Raw genomic sequence first — 10,565 nt, 5'->3', positions numbered from 1 at the left:
AAACATTCCAAATAAAACAATTATCAAAGTTCGTCCCCAAAGATCGCATATTATGGAAAAACACAGGTGTATACGTTGCGATCGACCCGAGCTCTTTCATTTGAAAACTTGAGTATCTGAAACATAAACTGAAAACCGTAAGAACAAAGCTTATTGAGTTCCCCAAATACTACATACCATACAAGAACATACAATAAACATATACTGCCCCCCCCCCCCCCCCCGGCATCGAGCTGAGCTCGATAAAACGAGCCCAGTCCAACATACAATAACATATATAAAAATAAACACATACACATGTAATAATCACAGAGATACATAACATACAAATATCCATCAGGCTACGCCCAACATCAGACCGTAATCCGGAAAGCATACCAACACATACAAATGCAAGAGTCACGAAGACAGCTAGCATACTAACATATCATAAACATGGGCCGGCATTGGTGCCTTCGACCCGCTAAACCTGGTAAGGAAACTCACCTCGAGTGAAGAAGCTCACTAAAAAGAAATCCCTAGCTGCTAACCTTGCCTATGCACTAAACCATGCCATCCCCGGACCAAATAATCATCTTACTATAACCATAATCTAATTCCCTGACTCAACCAGTCACTATTAGGTTTCACATGCATTGCCATAGACACACGAGCCTCGCCCACAGGTCCCACCCAGTCTTTACCAATGAACGGGCCACGACCACGGGTCCTATCCAATCGAGAGTTACACAAGCCTAACCTCGCATCGGACCCTAATGGTCCTTCCCATATAACAGAGAAATGTTCTCTGACAATACTGCCTGCCTTGCCAAGGCACAAACTGATCCTCCTTTATACCAACGACCATCCCAACGATGGTCTATCTCAATATGGAAAATAATACGATCACATCGTAGACTTACATTATTTCCACGACTGTCGGATATCCTGGTGAATGTTATGGCTACCCCGTAGTCTTAAAACACTTTCATACTATCTGCCAACCCAGTGAATGCTACGGCCACCCTACAACCTTAAGACATGTCAATTTCGCCATGGTCACCGCCCAAGGTCTTACCATACCTCTACCAGATCAACCACAATCATCCTGAGTCGAACTATATCCGACTATTCCCCAAAGCATTAATCAGACAAGAATGGGGAGAGAGGCTCTAACACCACCCTTAACCTGAGTCCATCCACATACCTGATGTGCGCCACTACTGATGTGCAACGAAACATGAATATCCTTTCTTGTGCAATCCCTTAGACCAAAAGATTATCCCGCACTTGGATTCGACTGTGCTCTTCCAATCCATAAGATTGATGGATTTCCAATTCGTTCTACAACCTTACGACACAACTATCGACAACTTGAACTTACAAATGCTAGCGTTCCATTACTAGCCAACCTCGATGATATCACAACTCTTAAAATCCAGATGAATACTCCCTGAAATCTCAACAGACTCGATTATCCCGATCAATTCCCCTGATACCTCACCAAAACCTTAAGTCCTTTATGATGGTGACAAAGACTATAACCCTTGACCGAAAGCGGCAAATCCTTAATCCAACTTCCCGTTCCGAGAAGGACTATTGCATTCTGACCATCTTCAACCTTCATGATTATGAAATTCCCTTGGCACATCAAATGACCAAGCAACCCATGTGACTATCACCACCATCTTCTCACTACCTCTCCTTCCCTAGTAACGGTAGTGATTGAACCTAAAGGTTCTTCCATAGACGACTGTTGATCCTTCTTGAACAAATGCCAACATGACTGAACTCTGACTTCCTCGGAGAACTAACCAGCTATTCCGACCATAGACCTTCCAAACGATACCCTTGAATTGACTGCTATCAAAGAACCAGAACAACAACCGAACGAACTGAAACCTGCTCAACAAGATACGACCCACTAATGACTCTTGGCATGCAAAAATGGTATATAACAATTCTTGATGATATATCCCAAGAAATAACGGAGAACTAAAACGAAGCTCATGCTAAAACATTGACCTCCCCCGACTACCACTAAAATGCTCGGCTCCTTGCTGTTGGGGCTCCTACCCTATCCTCACGACCGTCAGTAATCCTCAAATAACTGGAGCAGGTGCAATCACTGCTCCACCACTCAACATCGGACAGTCAACCTTCGTGTGGCCCACCTGGTTGCAGTGAAAATGCATCAAGTTCGATCCACGAGATAATCCCTAATAAAATGACCCATCTGACCACAACTAAAACATTCTCGGTCTGTCTCCCGACATCCTCCCACGCTTGGCACAACGACCCTGGCCTTGATGTCCTCCCAGACGTGAATCCCAAGTCTTGGGCCTCTTCACCTGGCCCGCTGAAATCTGAGGTTCGTAAATCCCACATTTTGATTTTCTTGTCCACTCCGACGGTGGCCATGAGGTGGCCGTTGGTTGCAGAGGATTTTGAAATTGTAACATACACAAACTTTTAGCTGCTTTGTTTCACTTTAATCATGGGCTTCGGCCCATGTACAGAATCTGCAATTCAGCAAAGCAAACAGTAGGTTCGCTTTTTATATATTTATTTATTATTTAATTTTCTTTTCTTTGGGTACAGAGGCTCTTCCCGCTTGTTTTGCCTTCCATCTCCCAGCATCTCAATCTCAATGGCGTTTGATGCTGCCGACAACTCACCCCCTTCTCGTTCTCACTTCAAAAAATCAGTAAGTTTCTTCTCTCCTTCAATTTCATCCATTCTTCCTTCACCGATGCATTTCCCTGATTTGTAAATCAGGTTTCTTTGCGAGACTGGTGGTTAACTAAACCCCAATCGGACGATGACAGAAATACAATAGGGGTTTCAGGACTCACTTCCACTTCGCAACTGTATCTCTCTCGCTAGGGTTTGACTTTGTTATTTGGTAACAAATTTCAAGGTATCAAGTATGATCGATCTTTGATGAAATTACAGGAATCGGGCTGAACGCTGCTTCTCTTCTGCACCAATTGTCAAGGCGTACGATTTCTTTGAATTAGAGACTGTTGATGGTGTATGCGTCATTCTGCAAGGTTACATCAACAAAGAGAAAACGCTTGGAAGTGGATTTTCCTCAGAGGTATCTTAAAGAAAGAATCTTTACTACCTAATAACGTTCTAGAGAGGGAAATACTCTCATTTCACTGAAATAACATAATTCACAAAGAACTATGGATGTTTGGTTGCTTATAGTGTTAAATTTCTTGTTATAGGTTTAGTTGCCATGGAAAATGAGCTGTATGTATGTGCACTATGGATGTTCAGTTTTTATATATTGTTTCTCTGCATTTACAGGTGTTTGATCATTTTGTTATTGGTTTTCCTTCTTATTGGGAAGAATTTTCTACAAGCTGTCCCCAAAGAAGATCTTCTGATGAATGTGTTTCAACAGGTACTAATCTATGTTTGTTTTTTGTTTGGATTTTCTGGACTAATTGAGCCAAAAATGAAGAATTAGCAACTAGAATGTTTATTTTTGTACAAAAATATGAAATTCTTTAACCTTCAACACATACACATTCTCACTTTCTTCATATAATCAGCACACGAAGACGAAAAACACTCCATTGAACAACATGGAAAGTTTCATGATATGAATACAAGACTTGAAGATTGTAAAGATGAAGTTTTGAGCAGTAAATCTACTAGTCTCTCTCCACATGTATGTTTTCTTCATTATATATATATGCATCTATAGATTCAATCTGTTTGACTCCTAATTACAATACATTATATCATGGAAAGTTAGATGAATCTAGAGATTGTTATTTTCAAAATAAAGAAATTAGTTTGAGTATTCAATAAATAATGTGATTATTGAGTTGTGGGTTTTAAATTAATGGGAGATTGCTGTAAAATAGGGACCCACAGAAACAGAGTGTTACAGTGGCAAAAGATCTAGATCAGGGAGAGTTCTTTTGCCTTCCTTGGAATTCTGGCGCAACCAAACAGTGGTTTATGATGCAGGATTGGTAATATTAATAAACAATTAATAAAAATATTATTATTTAGGAATAGTATTTACTATTTAGCTTTACTAATTTTATACATATACTCCAAATTAGGTGCTTAAAATTAATGCACTTTCCTTCCTCCACTTGTTACTCACACTTTTTTTTTAAAGGATCGACAAGTTACTGGAGTTTCGGTGGCAGGGGACCATGGCATTAGCAGGGGGCGTGTTCGTGGCAAGAACATTTAGGGTTTATCCCACTTTGTGAACACAATACTGGTTTTCATCGATTGTTCCTTTTGATTCTTATGAATTGATTGATTATCTTAATAGTTTATAGCAACTTAGTATCAGAGCATGACACCTTTTGGTAATGTAACTTAAAGGGTTAGAGTTGTGGAAGAGAATTTGGAGGGAGTTTTTTCTTCTATGAACGAGATAGAATGACTCACTTCACAAACGGTGGCGATGGTGGAAAAACTAAACAATCGTTATCAATCAAGTCTGTAACAATTAAGTGCTTAACAAATAATTGATCACTTTTCAAGTATATTAACATATTAAATTAGTAGCATCCGTTTGTTAAGCACTTTCAAAGCATATTGTACACTTTCGGAACATATTAAAATGAAAATAGTAGCATCTCTTGATAAGCATCATACAATTAAACATAATAAGACAAATTAGTGTCTTATTAACAAAGTTAAAAACATGAAGGTGGTGGTGTTTGTTAGGCAGTCAATGATGGTCTGATGGTGATGGTATAAGTAGCCACCAATTGTGGTTGAAACCGAAGGCGGCAGGTCGGGGTGGTGGTTGTAGCTGGTTGTGTTGCTCGGTCTTCGTCGGAGATAAGATAGAAAACAATGGTGAATTTGAAACGAGAGAGAGAGAGAGAGAGAGAGAGAGAGAGAGAGAGAGAGAGAGAGAGAGAGAGGAAAAAAAGATTTTATCGGTGGAGTTGTTGGAGATTAGAGAGAAAAGGAGACACAAATAACGTAAACACTTTAGTCATTCTAATAAAAATGGTAAATTGCACATTTGAACGGTCCACGCCAACTTGCCCGAAGGTCCATGTAGGAGTTCAATCGCATAACACTATTGATGTCATCAGAGCTTGAATCGTAGACCTCATGTGTGACAATCCACTCCTCAGCAACTAGACTCCCAGTATGGGGCTAATTTAGTCGCTTTAGTAGTGACAACTGCGGAGGGAATTTGGTTCAGGCAAAAGGGGTATTAGTGGCGACACATGTTGCCGCTATTTCGGTCGCCACAAATAATAGAATACGAACTAACGCCAAGATAAATTTCAACCATTGGATCAAGAAGGTTTATTGATGGTTAGGGTTATTGCATGAATGAGCACACATATTGGGTTAAATGGCTATAACAACGACAACAAATGTGGTAAATTGAGTGTTGGTACTATAGCTGGCCTCACCGTTAGCAATGACTATAAAAACCCTGGGGAATTTATTCAGGGTCTTATTTTGGTGAGCATTAGCGGCAACATCATGACGCTACTATCAGTGTTACGAGAACTAACCTTTGATGTTGGATAGATCTACGACATGGTTGGCAATGAGTGACTTTAGTGAAAAGAGGTATAGCTACATGGGTGCAAGAGTGGACCTTAACCCACCCCACACAAATTTGAGGTGAAATATATTATGTAGGTGTTTGGCTAAGCTTATTTTAAGCTCATTTTTAACTTATTACCGATTCCACACCGGTATAAGCTAAAAAGAGTGTTTGGATAGGAATAACATATCAATGTGCCATATCGGAAATAAGTCAAAATCTATAAATAAGTCCCCTCTAACTTATCATCTTATAAGTTATAAGCTATAAGTTGAAAAGTGCTTATGAAAAGTCATAAGCTTAGCCGAATACCCCTTATATATAGATTTTATATTTCTTTTGAGTAAAAAATGCTAAGGTGTAAATTGTAATAGGGTCCATTCCATTCTAAAAGGAAAAAATAATTTACATGTTGAAACATGTCGATTAAAAAATTAAGTCAACAATTTTTTCAATAGATTAAATTACATTTCAATCTCCGTAGTAAACTCCTTGTTCATCAGGTTTGTATATTAAGATATTTTTTATTATCTTAATTAGTCACTTACTTCCATATTAAACGATTAATTTATTTTAAAATTATATATTGTTACATTTTGTTATCATTTTCAGTATTTTGCTACTTGTTCATATTTTATAAATTATTTGGCCTATCATAAAACAAAATTCGTTACACCACTACAACGAAAGCACACAGATGGGGAGTTTTGGGTAATAGGGCGATGCTTTTAGCGAAGACTCCATACTTGTCCGGCTAATGTTGCCAATAAAAGCATCACCCTGTTGCCCATATTTCTTGTAGGGATGAGCCACATGTTAGCGGATTCACCAATAGAAGCTACAACCCAAATTGTTCCTTGAATATGTTTTAGGAATGGGATTACTAATGGATTTATATGATATCATATATGTAAATATTATGGCCATTTTTATTAGTGGATATGGTTGTATCTTTCAAATCGATCTTGTTGCACTTTCCGTACTTAATTATCTTAATAATGTAAACAATTATGAGAACATCCATAATGGTGAGTTCAATGGGAGAGTTGAATGAGGTGGCAAGTTGTATGGATTGTAGAATGATATGTGACAATCCATTTTATAACATTCTATTAAACTTTATAGAGTTTAATGCATTATAGAGAAAAATATATAAAGTTGTATGGATTGTAGAATGATATGTGACAATCCATTGAACTCTATGAAGTTCAATGCATTGTGGATGCCCTGAGAGTCAATGGCAAATTGTATTATTTCTAATGTCAATATGTTCTTATATTACTATAATTAAATATCACATTCATCTATAACTATGGTGGACTTATGTGATCTTTGACTTTATGATAAGTGTTGGACATATACGACCGTGTCTTTTGGCCCCTGTATATATTTTCGTTTAGTCAAGATGGATGAAATACAGCTTATACTTGACCTACTTAAGAAGTCTTAATGTAAATAGTCTACGACCAAGTGGGAGAATGATACTATTTATCATTATATATATGTCGCCTGAATTAATTACAGTATGTGTATTACTCTACAATTAGTATATGGTGATAATTATATTTTGACTCACACGTATATTATTCAGTTAATTACCAACTATTAATCTCTAAAGAATCAAGATGGGCTATTCTAGTTACTCATATTAGATAACAAAGGGTGGTTCTTACAAAAACTTCTTAGAAATCTCTCTCTCTCTCTCTCTCTCTCTCTCTCTCTCTCTCTCTCTCTCTCCCCCACCCCACACACACACACACGCTTTTCACTAGAAGACAAGGCGTGCACGTCCCAAAACGAAATATATAAGAATTGTTAAGTCGAAAAGTGTTGATCCATATTATATATCAATGGCGTCTATACTAGTAGAATCAAATTGTCCACATATATGGATTATGATATCTAATCTAGGGTAGGATGCGTACAAGATGTTTGTTTGATCCTATTTTAAGTTTTTGTTGAAATAACATGCATTTGTTTTCATGATAGATCAATATAAATGTTTGTTTACATAAAACAATTGTCCTCTATACTTATTTCTTTAAATCGACAAATGCACGCATGGGTCATTTGAAATGCTACACACGTACTCACACCAACATTCTTGAGGGGAGATATTTTTGGAAAAAAAAATGGGCAAGTAGGCTAGACAATGACTTCACACAACAAATGCTAGCAATTTGTGAGGCTGCATAAACCTGCGTGTTGAAGGGTTAACGAGTCCTTGACATGTTCAGAGAGTATTGTTGTCTGTTAAAGAGAATCACACCTAATAGCACTCATGAAAGAGGTGGCAAGTTGCATACATTTGAATGGGAAACAACTCAAACTGTCTTGATTCACCTTGTAATCTGAATGAATCAGTATTACACTATCTATTGGTGTGATTCTTAGACACAAGTTGCATATATATATATATTGTGGTCCTAGAATCTCATTCAAGCATCAACCACCCAAAAACCATACAAAAATAACATATCGTGTGATCAAGTAGCTAGATGGACAGCAAAAGTTTCCTTTTTTAGGTTTCGCAAGTGTCAAAACTGTCATCATTAGTGACGAAAAAGATGGTAGAAAAATCTGAATTCGGGTTTTGAAAAATCCAATTCAGTGGTCATCCTACTAAGCAGATGTTAGATATGTCATCAAAAAATGGAAATTAATGAACTTTGGGTAAGAATCTTTGATCTTTATGAACAAATATAGAAGGGTTTCCAGGAAATACAAATATACAAAGGGCACTCATATATATTCTTTGCTGTTTCCCTCTTTAATCCCTTATCCCATCTCCAGAGGCATGCTTTTTAACATTCTTGATTTATTTGGTAGTTTTCCTTTTTATATTTGGAGTAATCCACTCAAGTACTACATTGCTTTCTTCATAATATACAGATGTAAAAAGATTTTATCTATGAAATTTTATATGAGGTTCATCTGATTTTTATAAAAGGAACAAATATGGATACGTAATTGGTGCAAATTACGCACAGATACGACGTAAAAGATTGCAAATGCAAAGAATTTCTGGTTTAATTGATGATATTTTATAGATTAATTAAAACTCATAGTCATTATGATTTTTGCATTCATAGTCAATATGATTTTTTTGCGAGTAAACTCATGCTTAGCTTCAACATGTAAGAAAAGGAAAGCCATTAATCCTTGGTGAGTATTCGGTTAATGTCCAAAAACATGAGTATGAGTAAATCAAAATGTAAATTCAAATATATTTTTAACTTTTACTAAGCTTATTTTAACTGCATAACTGTATTCTTATGCAACAAATAGAAATATATCGAAAGTCAAATGTTGAAGGCTGACTCGGCGTGTTATTATACCAAATATACAAACAACAAGCAAAATTTTATTTAATGGCTATTAACTCAAACCCGATGTCAAACCCCATTTTCTATGTGAACCACATCTTAAGCGATGCCAACATTAATTACTCAAAACAAATGAATTGTAAAAGTATAATGATGGCTTTCCATTTACAAGTCTCGAAGATATGTGGTTTCAGAACACCATAGAACTTGGACCAAATTGGAAAGATGCCGACAACCATCTTATCTTTTGTTTTTGTTCATCTCCGTACTCCCTACCCATAAAAATAATGATATATAAAATTCATTAATTCTTTCTGTTAATCCCTTTTGTTTTTACATTTGTCTTGATTTAATGAATAGAAAGATGGATATGGACAAAAGTTAAAAGAATAATTGACCTACCAATGATGATTAATAATGTGCATCCTGTGGCAAACAAGACGTTGACCAAAAGTTTAAAGATTAAGAAGGTTAAGTTTTTAATGGCTTTTAAGTATTAAATAGCATTTACGTGTTTTAGGGACGTATCATTAATGCCTACAAGGGCAATATACATAAACATATTGTGTAACAAGTAGCAAATGACTCAATTAACCAAAAAGTCTTCGGAATAATTTTTTCGTAGCTTTTATGTCAAGATATAGGAAAAATGGCACATTAGCCTAATAATATATTTTGAATTTACCGAATCAGTCTATTAACTTATTTGCGTGCTTTATGAGGAAATAAAGTGGGTTAAGACCTGTTTTTTAGTCTTTCAACCTCTAATAACATATACACAATGTCACATGTATTCTGACGTCGTTAGCTGAAAGCACAAGGTGGTAATTATGACCGAGCACATATACTTTTCCTCCATCGAAGACCGCTTCTTTGTTTGGTTGCTAATCTACCTGCCCATTACCCTTCCCCCCTCCCCCAATTCCTCATATTTCTTCAATAATCCATCAAAACGACATTGGAATGGGTGGTTCTATGCTACACCGTAGCAACCAAAGCCGTCATGATCATCCTCATAACCCTCCCTGGCCTTGATGCAGTTAGGAAAGGTCTTATCATCATTACAACTAGCCTCCTCAAACCTTTCCTTTCCGATGTACCCTTTTGCCTCTTTTTGCTAGCGGTCATCTATTGGAAGTACGAATCGATGCCCAAATATGAATCTCAGAATGGCTCACCATTAGAGCACCTTCGCTACCAGAAATCGATCAACAAGAGTCAGCGCTTATCTTCTACTGGATCTTGTACTCTATTACGAAGCTTGTTGTTCGTGTTGACCACCTCCAATAATGAATTAAGAAGTTGAAGAACAAGGATTTGAGACGTTGAAGAACAAGGAGTAAGTTGTCAATCTGTAACCTTTTTATTGAGGGATTTAGATAAGTTCTCTCTGGATTTTATTAGCTTTTGTGCAAGAAAGTTCTATGAGTACCTATCATTTTTGGATATCATTCTAATTTGAGGTTGATGAATTCTATTACCACTGTTTTAATGCAATTGATATCGATTTGAGTTGGCATGAAGTTATAAATTTTGTTATCCTTTGTTATATGCTAATATGTTATCTATTTGGACCAATATTCAATGATTTTCTTTTCCCGAACAAAATGCTTGTTTATGATCCAATTGTTGAAGGTTAATATGTAAAGGTGGAAGGTTGGAGAGCACGACGAGATCATTGTTGTGGTGGTATTTGGACCATC

General features: G+C 36.7%; 1 protein-coding gene and 1 pseudogene across 2 annotated transcripts; both read left to right on the top strand.

Annotated features, from left to right (window-relative positions):
* The first annotated feature begins 2,555 nt into the window (after positions 1-2,555).
* On the top strand, positions 2,556-4,526 carry LOC145058287 (kinetochore-associated protein KNL-2 homolog). Of its 2 annotated transcripts, XM_079006212.1 has the most exons (7): positions 2,556-2,686; positions 2,758-2,849; positions 2,935-3,079; positions 3,295-3,391; positions 3,543-3,661; positions 3,861-3,971; positions 4,124-4,526. In XM_079006212.1, exons 1-7 carry the CDS (start codon positions 2,630-2,632, stop codon positions 4,199-4,201), a joined length of 699 nt encoding a protein of 232 aa, XP_078862338.1. In that variant the 5' UTR covers positions 2,556-2,629; the 3' UTR covers positions 4,202-4,526. The 2 variants fall into 2 exon arrangements, with proteins under 2 accessions (XP_078862338.1, XP_078862339.1); XM_079006213.1 differs by lacking the exon at positions 3,861-3,971.
* Positions 4,527-9,817: 5,291 nt separating this feature from the next.
* On the top strand, positions 9,818-10,339 carry LOC145059737 (uncharacterized; annotated as a pseudogene).
* The last annotated feature ends 226 nt before the right edge of the window (positions 10,340-10,565 follow it).

Source organism: Lactuca serriola, chromosome 6, assembly GCF_051521515.1.
Source record: "Lactuca serriola cultivar US96UC23 chromosome 6, Lser_US96UC23_V15, whole genome shotgun sequence".
In the NCBI taxonomy this organism is placed as follows: Eukaryota; Viridiplantae; Streptophyta; class Magnoliopsida; order Asterales; family Asteraceae; genus Lactuca; species Lactuca serriola.
The sequence above is the reverse complement of the archived record's forward strand: the minus strand, read 5'-3'. Positions and strand labels throughout refer to the sequence as shown.